This window comes from Neolamprologus brichardi, chromosome 3 (genome assembly GCF_056152115.1).
Source record: "Neolamprologus brichardi isolate AB-2024 chromosome 3, ASM5615211v1, whole genome shotgun sequence".
Taxonomy (NCBI): domain Eukaryota; kingdom Metazoa; phylum Chordata; class Actinopteri; order Cichliformes; family Cichlidae; genus Neolamprologus; species Neolamprologus brichardi.
The window spans coordinates 61,394,412-61,413,480 of record NC_142106.1 but is presented as its reverse complement, the minus strand read 5'-3'; the positions used below and the strand labels follow the sequence as shown (position 1 = coordinate 61,413,480).

Below are 19,069 nucleotides of genomic sequence, written 5' to 3'. Positions count from 1 at the left end.
TCCATAACCAGTGTTCCCACAGAATTACAGTGGGTTCACTCTGGGTCCTCTACAGTTTTCTCCCACTGTCCACAGACATGCAGTTAGATTACCTGGTGATCTAAACTTCATGCAGGTGTGAGTGAGAGTGGTTTTCTGTCCCTCTGTGGGCTTAGTGGAAGAGAGTGGATGGATCTCTGCTTTGTCTTTGATATATCCTGACAGCAAACATTCTCCATGAAGTCTGCATTTTCAATTCAATTTAATTCAATTTTATTTATATAGCACCAAATCACAACAAAAGTCGCCTCAAGACACTTCATAGATACAGAGAAAAACCCAACAATCATATGACCCCCTATGAGCAAGCACTTTGGAAACAGTGGGAAGGAAAAACTCCCTTTTAACAGGAAGAAACCTCCATCAGAACCAGGCTCAGGGAGGAACGGCAATCTGCTGTGACCGGTTGGGGTTAGAGAAGGAAGAAAGGATTTCAGCTCATTTCCTTTATACGCACCTTTAACAGGAAGAGTTTTATACAGCTAGTGTTTAAAATCCAGTGTTCCTCACACTACACAGGTAATGAGCATAATGATTATTGAATTACTAAAATTTTCTAAAACAATTGGTTTAGTTAATATTGTATGATATTATACACAGAATTATTAGCTCAGTAGGTAGAGTGGTCGCACCATGATCATAAGGTCAGGGGTCGAATCCACCGAATAGCTACCCTGTGGTATCCCTGAGCAAGGTACCATCAAGGTACCAATCATTTGCACTGGATTGGTAGCACTCATAGTCTCATAGGTTTAAAAAAAAAAAAAAAAGGTTCAACATATAAACAAATTTAATTTGATCACATATATTGTTTGTTTTTTGTTTTTTTTTGTTTTTTCCTTTTCTCTCTCAGACTGAGCAGCTGTAATGTCTCAGAGGAATGCTGTGAAAATTTGTTGTCAGTCGTCAGCTCCCAGACCTGTAGTCTGAGAGAGCTGGACCTAAGTACCAACAACCTGAAAGCTTCAGCAGTAAAGCTTCTGTCTGCTGCAGTGGAGAGTCCACACGCCACACTGAATGTTCTGAGGTCAGATCAATTTGTATTCAGTTTAGTTCTGTTTGTTTATGTGTTTGATGTTTGTTTTTGTTTATATCTTTATCCAGTTATCCTTGTTTCATAGCATTTTTTTCATTTCCAAGTTAAAGTGAAGTTTTACTAACTTGCTCAGCACAAGACAATAAGCTATTGCACCCTGATTACACTTTAACAACAATCTTTTTTTCATGTTTTTATCTTCAGACTTAACATCTGTGAACTCTCAGAGGAAAACTGTGAAGCTCTGTCCTCAGTTCTAAGCTCACAGTCCTCTAGTCTGACAGAGCTGGAACTGAGTATCAGAAAGCTGCAGGATTCAGGAGTGAAGCTTCTGTCTGTTGGACTACAACGTTTAAGCTGTAAACTGAATATTCTGAGGTCAGATCAGAAAACAATTTGTTTTTAGGATTATTAATTAAAGTTCATCCATATTCAATTCAATTCAATTTTATTTATATAGCGCCAAATCACAACAAAAGTCGCCTCAAGGCGCTTCATAGATAGAGAGAAAAACCCAAAAATCATATGACCCCCTATGAGCAAGCACTTTGGCGACAGTGGGAAGGAAAAACTCCCTTTTAACAGGAAGAAACCTCCGGCAGAACCAGGCTCAGGGAGGGGCGGCCATCTGCTGCGACCGGTTGGGGTGAGAGAAGGAAGACAGGATAAAAGACATGCTGTGGAAGAGAGACAGAGGTTAATAACAGATATGATTCAATACAGAGAGGTCTGTTAATACATAGAGAGCGAGAAAGGTGACTGGAAAGGAAAAACTCAATGCATCATGGGAATCCCCCGGCAGCCTACATCTATTGCAGCATAACTAAGGGAGGATTCAGGGTCACCTAGTCCAGCCCTAACTATATGCTTTAGCAAAAAGGAAAGTTTTAAGCCTAATCTTAAAAGTAGAGATAGTGTCTGTCTCCCGAATCCAAACTGGAAGCTGGTTCCACAGAAGAGGGGCCTGAAAACTGAAGGCTCTCCCTCCCATTCTACTTTTAAATACTCTAGGAACAACAAGTAGGCCTGCAGAGCGGGAGCGAAGTGCTCTAATAGGGAAATATGGTACTACAAGGTCATTAAGATAAGATGGGGCCTGATTATTTAAGACCTTGTATGTGAGGAGCAGGATTTTGAATTCAATTCTGGATTTAACAGGAAGCCAATGAAGGGAAGCCAAAACAGGAGACATATGCTCTCTCTTTCTAGTCCCTGTCAGTACTCTTGCTGCAGCATTTTGGATTAGCTGAAGGCTTTTCAGTGAGTTTTTTGGACATCCTGATAATAATGAATTGCAGTAGTCCAGCCTGGAAGTAATAAATGCATGAACTAGTTTTTCAGCGTCACTCTGAGACAGGATATTTCTAATTTTAGAGATGTTGCGCAAATGGAAGAACGCAGTCTTACATATTTGTTTAATATGTGCGTTGAAGGACATATCCTGGTCAAAAATGACTCCAAGGTTCCTCACAGTGTTACTGGAGGCCAAGGTAATGCCATCCAGAGTAAGAATCTGGTTAGATACCATATTTCTAAGCTTTTCAGCGCCGAGTACAATGACCTCAGTTTTATCTGAGTTAAGAAGCAGAAAGTTAGTGGCCATCCAAGTCTTTATGTCTTTAAGACATTCCTGCAGTTTAACTAATTGGTGTGTGTTATCTGGCTTCATGGACAGATAGAGCTGGGTGTCATCTGCATAGCAGTGAAAATGTATGCTATGTCTTCTAATGATGCTGCCTAGGGGAAGCATGTATAATGTAAACAGAATTGGTCCTAGCACTGAACCCTGTGGAACTCCATAATTAACCTCAGTGTGTGAAGAGGACTCTCCATTTACATGCACAAATTGGAGTCTATTAGATAGATATGATACAAACCACTGCAGTGCAATACCTGTAATACCTACAGCATGTTCTAATCGCTCTAATAGGATATTATGGTCAACAGTATCGAATGCTGCACTAAGGTCAAGAAGGACAAGCACAGAGATGAGTCCACTGTCAGAGGCCATAAGAAGATCATTTGTAACCTTCACTAAAGCTGTTTCTGTGCTGTGATGAACTCTGAAACCTGACTGAAACTCTTCAAATAAACCATTCCTCTGCAGATGATCTGTTAGCTGTTTGACAACTACTCTTTCAAGGATGTTTGATATGAAAGGAAGGTTGGAGATTGGCCTATAATTAGCTAAGACTGCTGGGTCTAGAGATGGCTTTTTGAGTAAAGGTTTAACTGCAGCCACCTTGAAGGCCTGTGGTACATAGCCGATTATTAGAGATAGGTTGATCATATATAAGATCGAAGAATTAATCAATGACAGGACTTCTTTGAGCAGTTTTGTAGGAATGGGGTCTAAAAGACACGTTGATGGTTTGGAGGAAGTAATTATTGAAGTTAACTCAGAAAGATCGATTGGAGAAAAAGAGTCTAACTTAACATCAATGGAACTAAGAGTAGCTGTAGATAATATTACATCTGTGGGATGATTATTGGTAATTTTTTCTCTAATGATAAAAATTTTATTTGTGAAGAAGTTCATGAAGTCATCACTAGTTAACGTTAAAGGGATGGTTGGCTCAAAAGAGCTCTGACTTTTTGTCAGCCTGGCTACAGTGCTGAAGAGAAACCTGGGGTTGTTCTTATTTTCTTCAATCAGTGATGAGTAGTAAGCTGTTCTGGCTTTGCGGAGGGCTTTCTTATAAAGCAACAAACTATTTCTCCAGGCTAAATGATGATCCTCTAAATTTGTGACACGCCATTTCCTCTCCAGATTACGAGTCATCTGCTTTAGGGTACGTGTTTGAGAATTATACCACGGGGTCAGGTACTTCTGATTAGAGACCTTAGTTTTCACTGGAGCTACAGTATCCAGAGTCGTACGTAGTGAGGAGGTGAAATTATTAACAAGATAATCGACGTCTGTTGGGGTAGCGTTCAGATAGCTGCTCTGCTCTGTGTTGGTACAGGGCATTGACGATGATAACAGTGGCTGGATTACATTCTTAAACTTAGTTACAGCGCTTTCAGAAAGACATCTACTTTGATAAAGTCCACTCTCCACTGCTGCGTAATCAATTATTGTAAATGTACATGTTATCAAGAAATGATCAGACAGGAGAGGGTTTTCAGGAAACACTGTTAAATGTTCAGTTTCTATGCCATATGATAAAACGAGATCTAGAGTGTGATTAAAGTGGTGGGTGGGTTCTTTTACATTTTGAGAGAAACCAATTGAGTCTAACAACAGATTAAATGCCATGTTGAGGCTGTCATTTGTAGCATCAACATGGATGTCAAAATCACCCACAATAATTATTTTATCTGAGCTCAGAACTAAATTAGATATAAAGTCTGAGAAATCAGACAGAAACTCTGTGTAAGGCCCAGGTGGACGATAGATGATAACAAGTAAGACTGGTTCATATGATGTTGTATCTTAGTATGTTTATGTTTCCTTTAAAAATAGAAAGTCAAGATTTAATGTTGTGAAATGTAATAACAAACTCTACATGAATATTTTTGTTTAGACTCTCTTTTATTTTTCAGACTGAGTGGCTGTAACCTGTCAGAGAGAAGCTGTGAAGCTCTGTCCTCAGTCCTCAGCTCCCAGTCCTCCAGTCTGAGAGAGCTGGACCTGAGTAACTCTGACCTGCAGGATTCAGGAGTGAAGCTTCTGTCTGCTGGACTAAAGAGTTCACAGTGTGCAGTGGCAACTCTCAGGTCAGGATTCAAACTTTTCCACAGATGATCATTTGAAATGGGATTTATATTATTGTATAAACAGGTAACTTTTATACAGCTGTCAAGTGAACTTTTATTTACATTTGAGTGGATAATTGGACTCTGAATTACTAAAAGTTGTTATAGTCATGTCTTTGTTTATTTAAAAAAATACTTCATGTACTGCCTGATTTAAAGATTTAGGCTCCTTTGGGCCCATAATATATATATATTTGATTTCTTTGTGAATGAAATTAGGAGGATATTGGCGACTACTGATTGGTTCGCTGTTTGTTTTTTATTCACAGTACTTAATTTTAAAGGCTTTTTTCTCAAAATGAGATGTTTATCTTTTCTTCTACAACACTTGGAGCCACCAAATCTTCTTGCTTGATTTATTCATTACAGTTTGATTTAAAGAATATTAGACTCGTAACATAATAAATATATTTATTTCACTTCTTCTTGAGAGAAAGAAAGGGATGACTGGGTGAGCTCCAGTGGTTCATCCCAGCAGAGAGAGCGGCACACTGGGCTGCAAATGATCACAGTAGTAATGGCCATAGTTTGATAAAACAGGCAGTCTTACCCTGTAGATAATACAGGGTTCTGGTGCCGATGTGGGGGAGGGGACTCCCCCGGTACTAACTACATACTACTGACTACCTCATCCAGATGTCTTCCCTACTAACCCTGATAAGAAGTAACTGCAGTAGCCTTATAGGTCAAATCAGTTTCACCTGTTAAAGGTAGCTCCACTATCAATGGTGTCACTTGTTATTTCTGGGATTAGTTTAGTAGCCTGAACAGCTGCTTAAAGGAAAGGTTATTTTTATTATTATTATTTAATTATTAAGTCCGGGGGAACCTGCAAGAGCTGTTTGCGCAAAGAATAATACTCAGACTTTTAGGTTTTATCGTTTTACACAAGGTTTAAAAATGAATGTCCACCATTGAATTGCAGAAATTGTTATTGAGCTAATACTGATGTAGTTGTTATCATTGGTAAGGAGAGATTGGAGGAAGAATGAGCACAGCCAGGCCTAAAGATGCTTCTAATAATAATAATGGATTGCATTTATATAGTGCTTTGCGAGACCCTCAAATACCCTTTACAATTCCACTATTCATTCACTCTCACATTCACACACCTGGTGGAGGTAAGCTACAGTTGTAGCCACAGCTGCCCTGGGACGGACTGACAGTAGCGAGGCTGCAATATTGCGCCATCGGCCCCTCTGGTCATCACCAGTAAGCGGTAGGTGAAGAGAGTCCTTGAGAGAGCTGGCTCATCAGACAGACAACCTCATCTTGTAACCTACAGGTTCGCTGGTCAGCACACCGGCTAACTAGCACACTGGCTAACTAGCACACCAGCTAATTAACAGATCAACTAACTAGCAGTCCAGCTAACGGCAGCCACAAGCTGAAGCACGATTAAATGTAGTGGAGATATCAGGGATGACACTGTTTAGCACTCCGGTCACTCTGGTGTGTCAGCCAGAACACCACTGAAGGCCAAATGATCCCAGCGTGTGGAATAAGGAGCTTAAGGTTTGGTTTGAGGCACTTTATTCTTTGACTGATTGATTCTTGTGGCTGTGATCACGTGTGTGGTTTCTTACAAAAAGGAAGTACACAATACAAATACATGACAAATAAGATGAATAGATAAGTTACATATCCAGTTATATGTACGTACATATATGTACATACATCAGTATAGCTAACATAACCATATATAAGGTCAAAGATCACAGTACTATAATGCAGTAATGTTAAACACAAAGGTGTATATCTACATAAATCTATCCTATCAGTGATCAGGGTACTGTAGTATACTTCTACTACATAAACTATACAAACTAAACGACATTAGTGTGACTTTCAGTTACCATCAGTACAGACGAACTGATGGTAGTTGGACAAAATAACGGCTTTGCAATTGTTGTGAAGGGCTTCCGGTTAAAGTAAGATCAGCTGATTACCTCATAACAAATTGTTTGCTACAGAACGCAGCTCCCACTCTTCATTAATATCATGTACTGTAACTCCCAGGTAACCATGGTTACCCAGCCACGCCCAGTAGTCTCCAGAGAGACAAACAGCTGGTGCAGGTTGTAGCGTTGTGGCTTTCGTAGTCTCTCCTTTTTCTACAGCTCATGTATTCTTCTTGTGATGCTGCGTCTTGAGGGAGGCTCATACATGCCGGCATTTGTTGATCCTAAGAACGTTCCTCAGACTGACTTCTTCAACAACACTAATCAGCCTGCAGTTTGTAGCTACTCACTTCACTGTGGCGTTTGTTAGCATGTCTTTCTTTGGTTTATCTAGACTCCTCCCACAAGCTGAATCTACGTAGTGTGCCCATGTCTCCCGCCTCTTTTTGTTTGAGTGGTTTGTTTGCTGCCATCAACAGTGTGTAATGCATTTAAGTGATACTTCAGACATGAAGCACTCCAACGATAAAAAACTCAACTTTGCTTACAAATAATTTGTATCAACACTGCCCTCTGGAATAATTAGACTTTGGTGACAAACTGATGTGATCTCCATGTTTCCTTTGTTGGACTGTGGGCGAGTGTCAGAACTGAATGTACTGAGTAACATGTAGAGTTTAAATATGTGTCAGTTCCAGTTTTAGAGCTCTAAAGTGCAGCTATCATGTTAGGAATATGTTAGGAATAGACAGTAACACTGAGCACACTGAGGTCAAATCTTTATTTATCCAGTTCACCTGTAGGCCGAGCTCAGTCCATCCATTTAGTGAAATGATGTTTAAAGGTCTCCTTGTTGTGTGAGCGTGCACAGATCCTGAAGCAGAAAGCCTGGGTTAACAGAGAAATGATCATCACTGTGATGATGCTCATCATCTCTGACTGGGATTTGAGGTTTTGTCAAAGCAGCAAAGAAAGCCTGGCTATGTTGGACTGCGTGTGGAAGCAGCACCCAGTTTGAGTTCAGGAGACAGACACCCTCTCTACTTTCAGGTGACCCTGAACCATCCCTTAGTTATGCTGCCATAGAGTTGGATAACAGACGGATTGTTGTTTTGTGTGTCTGCAGTCTGTCAGGCTGTCTGATCACAGAGGAAGGCTGTACTTCTGTGGCCTCAGCTCTGAGCTCCAACCCCTCCCATCTGAGAGAGCTGGACCTGAGCTACAATCATCCAGGCAACTCAGGAATTAAGCTTCTGTCGGCTGGACTGAAGGATCCAGGCTGGAGACTGGACACTCTCAGGTATGGAGAGAATGTCTGATAGAGGAGGAAGAGCTGGAAACATTTCCTGTGTCCTTCACTCACTTCCTGTTTGTTTCCTGCAGATGATACATGAACAATCACACATGCAGAAATATTTTCAGGGACAGACACACTAGTCTAGCTGGATAGTACATGGATATTTATGTAGGGGGTCTCCAAGGAGTCTGTTTGCAGGAACATTAATGATAAGTGATAAGTCATGTTGAGAGTTTCATTAAAAGTAGACCTACAGTTAGGTCCATAAATATTTGGACAGAGACAACATTTTGTAACTTTAGATACACTTTATTAGGTCACAGGTGTACTATACCTGAGATAGTGGCCACTGTGTACCTAATAAAGTGTCAGCCATGTGTATGTTTCCCATGCTGTATGTCCACAGTCACAGTGACAGTCAGTGACACTGACAGAAGGATGAAACAAGGCTGTGAATCATTTCAGTCTGTGTGTGTGACAAAGAGCCAGACAGGAGCAGCTAACATTTGGAAATGGAAGCTTACTGGAAACTCTACATTCACAGCTGAATTCACAATAGATTTGTTCTCAAGTGCACGTTTAGCGGCTAATGCTAATACTGTTTTTCATTTGCTTTCTACAACTTGAGCAGCTATTGCTAAGTAGGCCACTTTGCTCTGCTAAGGATTTGTGTGACCATGATGGAAACTCTGATAAGCTAATGCTGCTAAGCTAATGCTGTTTATGGGCCCTGTTAGAATCAATATTTCATTCTCATTCTGTTGTTTGAGAACAATATTAACGTTTCACATCATTATAACACAAGAGAAAAGGGTATTAGCATTAGCCACTAATGCTTATTTTCTTCAAATTAGCTTTAGCTGCTAATGGGAGCCAACTTAGCATTAATGGGGCGACCGTGGCTCAGGGGGTTGGGAAGCGTATCTGTAACCGGAAGGTCGCCGGTTCGATCCCCGGGCTCTCTGTCCTGGTCGTTGTGTCCTTGGGCAAGACACTTTACCCTACCGCCTACTGTGTTGGCCACAGGGGTAGCCTTGCTTCTGTCAGTCTGCCCCAGCAGCTGTAGCTGCAACCGTAGCTTGCCTCCACCAGTGTGTGAATGTGAGAGTGAATGAATAGTGGCATTGTAAAGCGCTTTGGGTGCCTTGAAAAAAGCGCTATATAAATCCAAACCATTATTATTATTATTAAACCCTTCACATCATTATAATGCAAGTGGAAAGAGTCACTTATGGCAGCCTATTTAGCATTAACATCGCATCATTATAACACAAGAGAAAAGGGTATTAGCATTAGCTACTAGTGTTGATTCACCTCAAATTTCCTTTAGCTGCTAATGGCAGCCTCCTTAGCATTAACTCCTCACTAATATAATGCTAATTTACATCAAATTAGCATTAGCTGCTTATATTGTTATAAGGAAAGAGAAAACGGTATTAGCATTAGCTGCTAATAATTATTCACCCCTAATTAGAATAAGCCGCTAAAAGCAGCCTACTGAGCATTAACTCCTCACTTCGTTGTTACCCAATGGAAAAGAGTATTAGTATTAGCTACTATCATTTTTAAAAGTAAGAGAAAACAGTGTTAGCATTATTGGATAATGCTAACTCACTTTAAATTTGCATTAGCTATTTACAACAGCGTTAGAATTAGCCGCTCACATTGTTAAAAAGTAAGGGAAAACAGTATTAGCAGTAGCACATAATGCTAATTCACGTCAACGTAGTATTAGTTAATAAGGGCAGCCTACTTAGCATTAACTGCTCACTAATATAATGCTAATTCACATCAAATTAGCATTAGCTGCTCAAGTTGTTATAAGGAAAGAGAAAACGGTATTAGCATTAGCTGCTAATAATTATTCACCCCTAATTAGAGTTAGCCCCTAAATGGCAGCCTACTTAGCATTAACGCCTGACATTGTTATAATGCAGGGGAAAAGAGTTACCATTATCGGATAATGCAAATTCACATCAAATTAGCATTAGTTAATAACGGTAGACTTTGTATCATTAGCTGCTGTCATTCTTACAAAGCAAACAGTATGAGCATTAGCTGTTAATCCTTTTTCATCTAAAATTAGAATTAGCCACTAGTGGCGTATTGTTAAAAAGTAAGAAAAAACATTGTTAGCAAGGGCGGATAATGCTAATTCACCTCAAATTAGTATTAGCTAATAATGGCACCTGCTTAGCATTAGCTGGTCACATTGTTATAAGGCAAGAAAATATGGTATTAGCATTAGCTGCCAATTTCTATTTACTTAAAATTAGCATTAGCGACTAATGGCAATCTACTTAACATTACCTCCTCACTAATACAATGCTAATTCACATCAACTTAGCATTAACTGCTAATATCAGCCTACTTAGCATTAGCTGCTCACATTATTAAAAGGGAAGTGAAAAGTGTTAGCATTATCGGGTAATGCTAACTCGCATCAAATTAGCATTACCTAATAACAGCAGCCTTCTTAGCATTAGCTAATCACATTTTTATACTGCAAGGGAAAGTAGTTAGCATTATTTGATAATGCTAATTCACATCAAATTAGCAATAGTTATTAATGGTAACACACATCACATTGTTAAAATGTAAGAAAAAACATTTGTAGGAGCCATATGAGTTGTTCCTTTTTTGAGTGGGTTGGTTTAAATGGACTCACTGTATTGGTGCAGGGGTATGGGGCGTGTCTCATGGGTGTGTTAGATGATAAATTTGGTTGCACTCACCTGTTCACAGCACCTGATGTTGATGAGCAGAAAGGTAGGGTGAGCGTTAGGCAAAACTTTCTGTTGACCGTAGCTTGAGCGCAGCTTGAATTATTTTGATGTATTTTGACTGTAACTTGATGGTTTTTGTATATTTGTGCACTAATTGATGCCATAGACCAGACGTTCCCAAAGTGTGGGGCCCGCCCCCTTGGGGGGGGCACAGAGCCATTGCAGGGGGGACGCGGCATCCATCCATCTTCATCCGCTTTATCCGGGGCCGGATCGCGGGGGCAGCAGCCTAAGCAAAGAGGCCCAGACCTCCCTCTCCCCAGCCACCTCCTCCAGCTCATCCGGGGGAACACCAAGGCGTTCCCAGGCCAGCCGAGAGATATAATCTCTCCAGCGTGTCCTGGGTCTGCCCCGGGGCCTCCTCCCGGTGGGACATGCCTGGAACACCCCACCCAGGAGGCGCCCAGGGGGCATCCTTACCAGATGCCCAAACCACCTCAGCTGGCCCCTTTCGATGTGGAGCAGCAGCGGCTCTACTCTGAGCCCCTCCCGGATGGCCGAACTTCTCACCCTATCTCTAAGGGAGAGGCCAGCCACCCTTCGGAGGAAGCTCATTTCCGCCGCTTGTATCCGCGATCCCGTCCTTTCGGTCACTACCCACAGCTCGTGGCCATAGGTGAGGGTAGGGACGTAGATCGACCGGTAAATTGAGAGCTTCGCTTTTACACTCAGCTCCCTCTTCACCACGACGGACCGGTGCAGCGTCTGCATTACTGCAGCTGCAGCCCCAATCCGTCTGTCGATCTCCGGCTCCCTTCTCCCATCACTCGCGAACAAGACCCCAAGATACTTGAACTCCTCCACTTGGGGCAGGACCTCATCCCTGACCCGGAGTGGGCACTCCACCCTTTTCCGGCTGAGAACCATGGCCTCAGATTTGGAGGTGCTGATCCTCATTCCCGCTGCTTCACACTCGGCTGCGAACCGCTCCAGTGCGAGCTGGAGGCCCTCACCCGATGAAGCCAACAGAACCACATCATCCGCAAAAATCAGAGATGAGATCCTGAGGCCACCAAAGCGAAAGCCCTCCGCCACTTGGCTGCGCCTAGAAATCCTGTCCATAAAAATTATGAACAGAACCGGTGACAAAGGGCAGCCCTGGCGGAGCCCATCACCCACCGGGAACGAGTCCGACTTATTGCCGGCAATGCGAACCAAGCTCTTGCAACGGTTGTATAGGGATCGAATGGCCCGTAGCAATGGGCCAGACACCCCATACTCCCGCAACACCTCCCACAGGACACCCCGAGGGACACGGTCGAATGCCTTCTCCAAGTCCACAAAACACATGTAGACTGGTTGGGCAAACTCCCATGCACCCTCAAGTATCCTCGAGAGGATGAAGAGCTGGTCCAGTGTTCCGCGACCAGGACGAAAACCGCATTGTTCCTCCTGCATCAGAGGTTCGACTAGCGGACGAACTCTCCTTTCCAGCACCCTGGCATAGACTTTCCCGGGGAGGCTGAGGAGTGTGATCCCCCTGTAGTTGGAACACACCCTCCGGTCCCCCTTCTTAAAGATGGGGACCACCACCCCGGTCTGCCAATCCACGGGTACTGCCCCTGATCTCCACGCAACATTGCAGAGGCGTGTCAGCCAGGACAGCCCTACAACGTCCAGAGCCTTCAGGAACTCGGGGCGGACCTCATCAACACCAGGGGCTCTGCCACCAAGGAGTTGTTTAACTGCCTCAGTGACCTCGCCCCCAGAAATTGGCGGGTCATTCCCCTCATCCCCAGACTCTGCTTCCTCCTCGGAAGACGCGTCAGTGGGATTAAGGAGGTCCTCGAAGTATTCCTTCCACCGCCTGACAATTTTCTCAGTCGACGTCAGCAGCGCTCCGCCAGCACTATACACAGTGCAGGTAGAGCACCGCTTTCCCCTCCTGAGACGCCTGACGGTTTGCCAGAACCTCTTCGAGGCAGTCCGAAAGTCTTTTTCCATGGCCTCTCCGAACTCCTCCCACACCCGAGTTTTTGCTTCAGCCACTGCCCGAGCCGCATTCCGCTTGGCCTGTCAATACCTGTCGGCTGTCTCCGGAGTCCCACAGGCTAACCAAGCCCGATAGGACTCCTTCTTCAGCCTGGTGGCTCCCTTCACCTCTGGTGTCCACCATTTGGTTCGGGGATTACCACCACGGCAGGCACCAACCACCTTGCGGCCGCAGCTCAATGCAGCAGCTTCGGCAATGGAGGCGCTGAACATGGTCCATTCGGACTCGATGTCCCCCGCCTCCCTCGGAATGCTGTTGAAGCTCTGCCGGAGGTGTGCGTTGAAGATCTCGCGGACTGGGGCCTCTGCTAGTCGTTCCCAGCACACCCTCACTACGCGTTTAGGTGCACCAGGTCTGTCCAGCGTCCTCCCCCGCCACCTGATCCAACTCACCACCAGGTGGTGATCAGTTGACAGCTCAGCCCCTCTCTTTACCCGAGTGTCCAGAACATATGGTCGCAGGTCTGGTGATACGATTACAAAATCGATCATCGACCTGCGGCCTAGAGCGTCCTGGTGCCACGTGCACTTATGGACACTCTTATGTTCGAACAAGGTGTTCGTTATGGCCAAACTGTGATTAGCACAGAAGTCCAATAACAAAGCACCGCTCGGGTTCAGATCAGGGAGGCCGTTCCTCCCAATCACGCCCCTCCAGGTCTCGCTGTCGTTACCCACGTGAGCATTGAAGTCTCCCAGCAGGACAACAGAGTCTCCAGGTGGGGCACCTTCCAGCACCCCCCCCAGGGACTCTAAGAAGGCTGGGTACTCCGAACTGCCACTCGGCGCATAAGCGCAGATGACAGTCAGGACCCGTTCCCCGACCCTAAGGCGCAGGGAACAAACCCTCTCGTCCACCGGGAAAAACCCCAACGTACCGGCAGCAAGCCGAGGGGATATTAGAATACCCACCCCAGCCCGCCGCCTCTCACCAGGGGCAACTCCAGACTGAGACAGAGTCCAGCCCCTCTCCAGGAGACTGGTTCCAGAGCCCAAGCCGTGCGTAGAGGTGAGCCCAACTATATCTAGCCGGTACCTCTCAACCTCACGCACTAACTCACGTGGGACGCGGTATGAAAAGGGAAAAAAAAAAACAACAACGCTTGGACACTGCTAGCATCTCCACTGAATCTTTGATGTTAAACCCTTTAAGACCTACCATAGAACCAAGTCCGCCAGAGCTTATCTTTAGATAAGCCCACACAAACGCAAAGCAGGAGATGAAGCATCGCTGAATATGTTTCCAAACCAATTTCATTCTAAGCCAAAGACTAGAAAATATGGTGAAGCATATCTTCCCTTTGGTTTTACCTGCACAAGTGCCGAGGTAGGTCTCACTGCAGGATTGGTTTTCCCTTCGTTGGGAGTAGTGATGGGTCGTTCGCGAACGAAATTGCTCTTAGAGCCGGCTCTTTGAAGTGAACGACGCGAGCCGGCTCCTTATTGGGAGCCGTGAGGTTTTGTTTTTCCCCCCCTTTCTCTCACGCCCTTTTTTCCGCTAAACTCCGCACGCGCGGCCTGTACTTTGCGCTGGGCAGAGGGGGGAGGGGCGTTAGTTACACTCGCAGTAGCACAGGAACAGAGCCAGAGAGAAAGAGAGCGAGGGACAACAACGTCACATTAGAAAGGTACAGTAATCATCCACTATTTTCAGTTGCAGATGATAAAGGATTCAGAAATCATGCACGCCCTTATGACAGAGAATGTGCATCTAATTTTGTTTTAATATTTTAATTTATATTTAATTGTGTTGTGGTTTGCAGTGTTTTGTGTTGTTTCACGTTAAATTTGTTTAAAAGGAAAAAGCTGAAAATTTAAATAGTTAAAATTTAAAATGTAAATAGTTGTTTTTTGTATTATATGATTTATTCATTACATTTTATGTGGAGTGAATAAATAAAGTATATTTATGGTGGCCCTTAGAGACAAAGCACGTACAAACTCTGAAGCACGTACAAACTCCTAAGCATGTACAAACTCCAAAACACGTAAAAACTCAGAAGCACATACAAACTCAGAATCAAGTACAAAAGACAATGGAAGTGCTCCAGGATGCTAGGGGCAGTGTTGAGCTTTTGTTACCTAGTGGCTACACAAGCCAGGAAGTATCAACAACCAGATTTGGTGTGTGGTAGTAACAGGTAAATGAACTTTTTTTTAAATTATTTGAATAAATATGAGTGCTTGTCTATAAATACACAAACAATACACATATGCTTTCAATTGTGTAATTTAAGTGATCTGGGTAGCTCTGTTTTGGAAGTTCAGTTAACGCTAGAAATGTGTTTTGGAGTTTGTATATGCTTTAGAGTTTGTACGTGCTTTGTCTCTAGGGGCCATATATAAACATATATAAATAAAACCACTTTTTTTAATATTAGTTATTCCTTTTCTGCAAAATTTTATATTATTGTTAATGATTAAATAATTAAAGCAAGAAAACAACCTGAAGAGCCGGTTCGGAGCCGAAAGAGCCGGCTCTCTAAAAAGAGCAGGAAATCCCATCACTAGTTGGGAGCAGCGCTGGGCTGTTTAAATCACCGACAAACAGTATCCCACATTCTTGATTTGTAGTTCACAAACACTTGTTGTAATGACTAACTACTCCTGACATTTTGGAGATGTTAGCTCTTTATACAGTAAAGTTACAGCGGGATACAAATAATATCAGGCTGATCCTGCCACGATTTGTTCCCCCGGTTCAAATCACGGATAAACAGCATCCAACAGTTGTTTATGTTTTTGAACCCATTTTGCAGAGGGATTTTTTTGAAAAATGTATTGATAGCAATGTTGAATATTATTACACAGGAAAAAAAAACAGCTACATGTAAAATAATTACACCATGACACCTCTGCCTTTCTAAATGGAGGGACAGTAACTGCGTGTATATGTAAGCGTGTAAAACCTGCAGATAGTCAGATTAACAGTATTTCATCTCTATCTGCCATTCGGCAATTCATCTCATGTAAACAATAACGTGGCGCACAGCGTGACGTGAAAAAAGGCACATACCTTTGATGCTGCATGACGAATTCTGTATTCCTCGTCCACACGTAAACGCAAAAAAGGAGTTTTAAAAAATCTCAGTTTTCGGTGAGACGAAACAGCTGCGTTTTCAAAAATACCCGTGTAGGTGTGGACGTAGCGTAAAAGACTATTAGTTTATTTTCTTACTACCTGTAATTTATTGCAGATTACTTGTATTTGCTTAATTGTTTACTAAATGTTTGAGGTGTGAAATAAACTGCAATGGAGCAAAATATGGGTGTGTGTGGTTGGAGGATGTGTTCGTGCGTGCCCGCACGCGAGCGAGCGAGGGGGGGCGCGAACATTATTCTTGTAAAACAAGGGGGGCCCAGCAAAAAAAGTTTGGGAACCACTGCCATAGACCAAGTTGTAATTTGGCATAGTAGTTAGTGCAGTTATTGGTGAGTTGCAGTTATTTGTTTAATAGTTAATCCCAGGCCCTGATTTGTATATTGGACAGTTGCATGTGGAATAAAAGGAGCAAATGGTACAGAAGTGTATTTTATGTGTTTATTGTTCCGCGTCATCTGTGTCGTCATGTTTAGCCTGCCGCGGCCATAGTTTGGAGGAGCCGCAACCACATTGTTAGCATTAGCGGATAATTTAGCATTAGCTAATAACGGCAACCTACTTAGCATTAGCTGCTCACATTGTTAGATTCAAGAGAATATGGTATTAGCATTAGTTGCCAAGGCTTATTCACCTAAAATTAGCATTAGCCACTAATGGTAGCCTATTTAGCATAAACTTCTTAATGCTAAATTGGGCAGGGATAGCTCGGTAGGTAGAGTGGTGGCCCCATGATTAGAAGGTCGGGGGTTCGATTCCCCTGAACAGCTACCCTGAGGTACCCCTGAGCAAGGTACCGTCCCCACACACTGCTCCACGGGCACCCAATGGCTGCCCACTGCTTCACTGAGTGAATGGGTTAAATGCAGAGAGGAATTTCCCCACGGGGATCAATAAAGTACTTTCTTTCTAAATAGGCTTAACTGAAATGAAAGTAATGTTAGCATTAGCTGCTGATATTTTTAAAAGGTAAGATAAAACATTGCTAGCAGCAGCGGATAATGCTAACACACATAATAATTAGCATTACCTAATAATGGCAGCCTTCTTAGCATTAGCTGCTTATATTGTCATATTGCAAGGGAAAAGAGTTGGCAAAAACATTTTTAGCATTAGTGGATAATGCTAATTCACCTAAATTAGCATTAGCTAATGATGGCTACGTACCTAGTATTAGCTACTGATATTGATATAAAGCAAGAAAATATGGTATTAGCATTAGCTTTTAATGCTTTTCATCTAAAATTAGCCACTAATGGCGTCCCATTTAGCATTAACTCTTCACATTGCTGGGGAAAAGTTAAAATTGAATAAAAAAGTGTTCACATTAGCTACTCGTATTGTTAAAAAGTAAGAAAAAACATTGTAGAGTCTACTTAGTATTAACTCCTCACTAATATAATGCTAATTCACATAAAATTAGCATTAGCTGATAGCATAATCCTACCTAGCACTAGCTGCAAACATTGTTAAAAGGGAAGGGAAAAGTGTTAGCATTACCCGATAATGCTAAACTTACAACAAATTAGCATTAGCTAATAATAATAGCTAATAAGAATAATATAATAATAGCTGCTCACATTGTTATAATGCAAGGGAAAAGAGTTAGCATTAGCGGAGGATGCTAATTCACTTCAAATTAGAAAATATGGTATTAGCATTAGCTGCTAATGGTTATTCACCTAAAATTAGAATTGGCCACTAATGGCGTCTTATTTAGCATTAACTCTTCACATCGCAGGGGAAAAGTTAAAATTGAATGAAAAATAGTGTTCACATTAGCTACTCATATTGTTAAAAAGTACAAAAAAAACATTGTTAGCATAAGCAGATAATGCCAATTCACCTCAAATTAGTATTGGCTAATAATGATCAGTCCAGCAAGAATATACCACAATGTCATCCAAATACACATTACAATTGTTAATGTCCGCTAACACAAAGTTCATAAGTCGTTGGAAAGTGGCTGGTGCATTCCACATGCCAAACGCCATCACTGTGTACTGCAAGAAATGGTCTGGAGTAACAAATGCTGAGATATCAGAGGCTCTGCTAGTTAGAGGAACCTGCCAGTACCCTTTTAACAGATCTAGCTTTGTTATGTAGGTGGTGGGTCCAATACTGTCTATGCAGTCTTCCATGCGAGGCAACGGGTATGAGTCAGGGACTGTGACTGCATTTACCCTCCTAAAATCAGTACAAAAACGAGGAGAACCATCTGACTTTGGTGTCAGCAGACATGGAGAGCTCCAAGAGCTATGGCTAGGTATCGCCAAACCATTTTCAAGCAGGTACTGTACCTCTTTTTTCATTAATTCCCTCTTGAGTGGGGGGCACCGGTATGCGTGTTGCTTAATAGGGCACGCATCACCCACGTCAATGTCGTGCTTTAACACTGGAGTCCTAGATGGTACATCCCCAAACAGACTAGAGTGCGCTTGGATCAGATTTTTCACGTCATCTTTCTCGTCATGAGGAAGATAGGAGAGGTACGTGTCTAAGGCACCAAGAACCTCTGAGTTTGCGAGCCTGCCGCTCTGCTGACCTTCACTACCCTTCACCAAACCATCGTCATGGTTTATGGGCACAGAAATGAGTGAGATGGAGCCTTTGCGATCGTCTTCCCTAGAGTGAAACAGTTTCAGCATATTTATATGGCAGAGCCGTGTTTTGCGCCTTCTATCCGGAGTGCGAACAATGTAGTCTGTGTCATTGACTTTGCTCTCTACCACATATGGTCCCGCAAATTGGGCTGACAGAGATGGACCAGATGTGGGCACCAACATGAGTACCCGATCACCAGGTTTAAAAGAATGCTGCACTGCCTTCCTGTCATACTTCCGCTTCATCTTCCCTTGGGCTGCTGACAGACTTCTTAGCCATTGCACAAGCATGGTACAATCGTTCCCGACACTGCGTGACAAACCCAAACACATTTGATTGTGGCTGCACACCAGATAAAAACTGTTTTTTCAGAGTTTTTAGTGGCCCTCTCACACTATGCCCAAAAACTAACTCAGCAGGGCTGAAACCAAGGGACTCCTGTTTTGCTTCACGAGCTGCAAACAGTAGGAATGGCAGTCCCTCATCCCAGTTCTTGTCAGTCACCAGACAATATTCTCGCATCATCAACTTTATGGTCTGGTGCCATCTTTCTAG

General features: G+C 42.9%; 1 protein-coding gene across 15 annotated transcripts in view; it reads left to right on the top strand.

The window, feature by feature from the left end:
• The window catches only part of LOC102777248 (NLR family CARD domain-containing protein 3-like), a 1,099,208-nt gene that overhangs the window by 116,601 nt on the left and 963,538 nt on the right, over positions 1-19,069 (top strand). For 2 of the 15 annotated variants that reach the window (XM_087837885.1, XM_087837906.1), the window contains one exon: positions 4,622-4,795. The exons of 11 other annotated variants lie outside the window; for them this stretch is intronic. In XM_087837885.1, the coding sequence (XP_087694011.1) occupies positions 4,622-4,795 (174 nt within the window). Of the gene's footprint in view, positions 1-892; positions 1,067-1,279; positions 1,454-4,621; positions 4,796-7,861; positions 8,036-15,569; positions 15,589-19,069 lie in introns of all 15 variants that reach the window. 2 more of the 15 variants (XM_087837894.1, XM_087837905.1) reach the window with 2 other exon arrangements.